The following is a 5,000-nucleotide window of genomic DNA, read 5'->3' as shown; positions in this document are numbered from 1 at the left end:
ATTCAGAAATATAACAGAACAACAGACATTGAACACGATTTCATCTCTTGTTCACAACACGTTATCAGCACGATAGTTTCTAAAACCCTGAGACCAAAACCGAAACCCCTAAAAGTCTAAGCCGGCGATCCATAACCAAAACCCTAAAACCCTAACCTGTTCTTAACTTTTCAAGAACTCAGAAGATCAATCTCAGCTTCTCAGATCACGTTCCAGATCTAGAAGAACCGTCTCTCAACTCGCGATCGAACCCGATACCCGCAATCAGCCAGAGACAATCCGATACCCGATCAGTCCGAGACGAACCCGATAGCCGATCAGCTCGCAGCCGAGACACCTCCAGCCGCGATAGACCTCAACCGCGACCCGATAGGAGGCAGCGACCATCCGATCATCTCAGCTCGAAGCCTCTTCCAATCTTTGGTGGTCCGGTTCATAATCCCCTACGAAACTAAGGTATAAACATGATCTGAGAACATAGAAAGTAAAGAACCCTAATTCCATTATTATGGAAACCGTGAAATCCTAAAAGTAATCTAAGATTAAAATCGACAACCTCTTGGAACTAGAAACATGAATTGATTCCAAAATTAGAACCTGTCTTTGCTTGTTGATTGATTGAATCTGAAATTGGCAAACCCTAGTTTATGGAATCGAAAACCCTAACCCCTAAAGGAAACATTAGCCGATTTTAAGATTAACTTTGGTTGATTGTTTTTCTGATCTAAATTGAGGTTTTAGGAATGTTTAGATTGCTTGAATCAATCTGTCTGAACATGAATACTTAAGGCCTTGAAACCTTAAACATAAGTTGATAGATTGGAACCCTAGAAATCATAAGAACGTTTTAAAAACGTTTCTGCATGAATCTGAACTTGGTATTGCATCCGCAACTGATTAGGATAGAATCGGCCAGCATATAGAAACCGATTGATTCTGAATTTGAATGCATTAGAACATACATGGCCGTGTGGCATTAATCTTTTCTAGGACATATAGAATTGAATTCTAGGATTGATCGCACCATGGTAAACTTAGATTTACATAACCGAACTTGTTGATTGTTCATATAGCCGTGCGGCTTGTTTGATAGCTCCATGGTCGACTAGGATTGTTTGATACCATGAATGCATAAGACGTGTTGTGGCCGAGCTTGCATATATCATGCGGCCACATGATCCCATTGTATATCTAATGTCTTGAATGATAATGTGGATCAGATGTCGAAAATAGCAAACAGAGACTATGCAGCCCTTAATCTCTCCGGAGACAATTACTTGCAGTGGGCGCTAGACACAAGGATCAGTCTAAAGTCCAAAGGACTCGGTGATACCATCACTGAGGGTAATGATGAGAATGAAAAGAATAGATACAGGGCCATATGTTATATGCGCCATCATCTCATCGAAGGTCTTAAGGATCAGTACATGACAATTGAGAGTCCACTCGATCTTTGGAATGCTTTAAAGCACAGATACGATCACCAAAAGATGGTGTTGCTTCCAAAGGCAAGACACGACTGGATGCATCTCAGGTTCATGGATTTTAAGTCCGTGGACGAGTATAACTCAGCCTTGTTCAAAATCGTTTCTATACTAAGGCTATGTGGTGAAGAAGTGTCCGATGTGATGATGCTTGAAAAGACCTATACGACTTTCAATCAATCGAATTCTGTGTTGCAGCAGCAGTACAGGACAAAAGGTTTTGCCACATATACTGATCTGATCTCATGTCTTCTCCTGGCCGAGGCAAACAATGAACTCCTTATGAAAAATAGTGGAGCAAGGCCGGTCGGGACAGCACCATTACCCGAAGCCCATGATGTGGAAAGGAAATATCCCAAAGAAACCAACTACGCCCAAGACAACAGGAAACCATACGGTCAAGGCCGTGGTGGGTACAGGGGACGTAGACGTGACAATCATAACGGTAGAGATAACTACTCAGCCGGCCGAAGGGGAAACCACCATAACCGTGGTCGTGGTTCCAATTACGGTCAGGGCCGAGGGAGTTATGGCCGTGGACGAGGTGGCATATCCAAACCATCTTACACGTCCAAGTCTTTATGTCACAGATGCGGGATGGACAATCACTGGGCCAAGAACTGTAGAACTCCAAAGCACTTGTGCGAACTCTATCAAGAGAGTATCAAGAACAAGAATCCGGAGGCAAATATGATCCAAGAGAACGGTCAAGATGACAAGGGATATGATGCTGACAATGAATCCGACAGGGACAGCAAAGATGACCAAATGGATTTTGAGACGTCTGACTGTCTAAAGGACTAGTTTTTCGAATCACATTGTCTTATTGCTTTATGTGTTTGATTTGGTGTTTTTACTTTATGAAATGACATTTACATTAATGAAAATTTTAAAGTCTCTAAAGTCTAGAAATTTTATTTATAGAAATGAATGATGAGATGAATGTACTTGTGGTGGACAGTGGCACAAGCCACACGATCCTAAGAGACAAAAGGTACTTCATGAATCTCACATTGCAAAGTGCAAAGGTACAAACCATTGCAGGTGAGGCCAGCCTGATTGAAGGTCACGGCCAGGCCTATGTGATGATGCCCAAAGGCACTCACCTAGAGATCAAAACCGCCTTGTATTCCCCAAGCTCTAGAAGAAGCTTATTGAGTTTCAAGGACATAAGGTTGAACGGTTTCCACCTTGAAACATGGGAAGAAGGAAACAAAGAATTCCTTAATATAACCTTGATCACCAAAGGCAGTAAAAGGATCCTAGAGACCATGCCTGCAATGACTACTGGTCTTTACTATGCACGGATCAGTATGGTCGAGGCAAATGCCTCAGAGCTATTCACTTTATGGCATAACCGGCTTGGCCATCCCGGAACAGGAATGATGCGAAAATTGATGATGAATTCTCAAGGGCACACGTTCAAAGGAGTGATCCCACGAAATCTCACATGTGCAGCATGTGCACAAGGGAAACTCATAACCAGGCCATCACCAGCCAAGGTTAATAAAGAAACCTTGAACTTTCTGGAAAGAATCCAAGGGGACATATGCGGACCAATACACCCACCATGTGGGACGTTCAGATATTTTATGGTCCTCATTGATGCATCGACCAGATGGTCACATGTATGCTTGTTGTCCACTCGGAACCTAGCCTTTGCACGGCTGCTTGCTCAGATGATAAGACTGAGAGCACACTTCCCAGATTTTCCACTTAAGACTATACGTCTAGACAATGCTGGTGAGTTCACGTCCCAGGCGTTTAATGAATACTGTATGGCCATGGGGGTAAAAGTAGAACACTCCGTGGCACATGTCCATACACAGAACGGCTTGGCCGAATCATTCATTAAACGTATCCAGCTGATAGCCCGTCCATTACTTATGAAGTCTAAACTTCCGGGATCAGCATGGGGACATGCAGTTTTACATGCAACTGAACTGATACGCATCAGGCCATCAAGTGAGCATAGATATTCGCCATCCCAATTACTTAAGGGTCATGAGCCAGACGTGTCCCACATCAAAACGTTTGGATGTGCCGTCTACGTTCCAATTACTCCACCACAGAGAACTAAGATGGGACCGCAGAGAAGGATGGGAATATACGTAGGATATGAATCCCCAAGCATTATAAAGTATCTTGAGCCAACAACCGGTGATTTGTTTAAGGCCAGATACGAAGACTCACAGTTTGATGAGTCCACATATCCGTCCTTAGGGGGAGATAACAGCCGGTTGATAACAAAAGAATTGGATTGGTTTAGACCATCGACATCTTGGCAAGATCCTCGGACTAAAGATTGTGATTTAGAAGTCCAAAAGATAATACATCTACAAGAGCTAGCTAATAGATTGCCAGATACATTTGCTGACCCTAATAGAGTAACAATATCACATATCCCGGCTTGTAATGCACCTGTAAGATTAGACGTCCAAGATGGACAGTGTCAAGTGGCTACAGAGTCTAGGCAACGTCTAAAACGTGGCAGACCAATTGGTTCCAAAGATAAACAGCCTCGGAAATCCAAGAAAGGTGCTGGAACCGAGAGCATAAAGGAAACCATCCAGGACATAGATGGATCGGTCGAGCCGACCAGAATGGTCGAGCCGAGTATACCGACCACACCCGATGATCCGACCGTCCCTCCAAGTGAGGTCCGGGACGCTGGACTTCACGGGACACCAGAGCCGGACAATCAAGAGATCTCTATAAACCATGTGATGTCTGGAAAACAATGGAACAGAAAGGATATCAACGTTGATGATTTATTTGCATATAAAGTGGCACTTGAGATCATGGATAAAGATGAGGATCTAGAACCCACGTCCATACAAGAATGCATGCTAAGATCAGATTGGATCAAATGGAAACAAGCTATAAACGTGGAGTTAGAATCATTGAGAAAAAGAGGCGTTTTTGGCCCTATAATCTTGACACCCAGAGATGTCAAACCAGTGGGATACAAATGGGTCTTTGTAAGGAAGAGAAATGAGAAAGGAGAAGTAGTGAGATACAAAGCACGGCTTGTAGCACAAGGATTCTCACAGAGACCTGGAATAGACTATGAGGAAACTTATTCCCCTGTGGTGGATGCGACTACACTGAGATATTTGATCAGTCTGGCCGTGAAAGAAAACATGGATTTGCGCCTAATGGATGTAGTCACCGCATACCTATACGGACCACTGGACAATGAGATACATATGAGAGTTCCAGAAGGCATTGAGCTCAAAGATAAGAAAGGTTCTCGAGAACAACATTGCATTAAGCTGAACAAAGCTTTATATGGTTTAAAACAGTCAGGTCGGATGTGGTATAACCGGCTATCCGAGTACCTAACCAAAGAGGGTTATAAGAACGATCCAATAAGTCCATGTATATTCATAAAGAAATTCGACAGCAAGGGCTATGTAATAATGTCTGTCTATGTGGACGACCTGAACATCATTGGAACCTCAGAAGAAATTTCCCAGACCGTCGAGTGTCTTAAGAAAGAATTCGAAATGAAAG

At 43.2% G+C, this 5,000-nt stretch overlaps 1 protein-coding gene across 1 annotated transcript; it reads left to right on the top strand.

Annotated features, from left to right (window-relative positions):
* The first annotated feature begins 1,388 nt into the window (after positions 1-1,388).
* Positions 1,389-2,288, top strand: LOC125603404. The gene is made up of 2 exons (XM_048774440.1): positions 1,389-1,701; positions 1,801-2,288. The coding sequence occupies exons 1-2, from the start codon at positions 1,389-1,391 to the stop codon at positions 2,286-2,288; spliced, it is 801 nt and encodes a 266-aa protein (XP_048630397.1).
* The last annotated feature ends 2,712 nt before the right edge of the window (positions 2,289-5,000 follow it).

This window comes from Brassica napus, unplaced genomic scaffold (assembly GCF_020379485.1).
Source record: "Brassica napus cultivar Da-Ae unplaced genomic scaffold, Da-Ae ScsIHWf_328;HRSCAF=522, whole genome shotgun sequence".
NCBI lineage: Eukaryota > Viridiplantae > Streptophyta > Magnoliopsida > Brassicales > Brassicaceae > Brassica > Brassica napus.
The sequence above is the reverse complement of the archived record's forward strand: the minus strand, read 5'-3'. Positions and strand labels throughout refer to the sequence as shown.

Bases quoted from the DNA above. Each gene is read 5' to 3' on its own strand.
- LOC125603404 (XM_048774440.1), top strand. From the start codon at position 1,389: ATGCGCCATCATCTCATCGAAGGTCTTAAGGATCAGTACATGACAATT. The intron at 1,702-1,800 runs GTTTTGCCACAT...CGGTCGGGACAG, and splicing joins GCAGCAGTACAGGACAAAAG to CACCATTACCCGAAGCCCAT.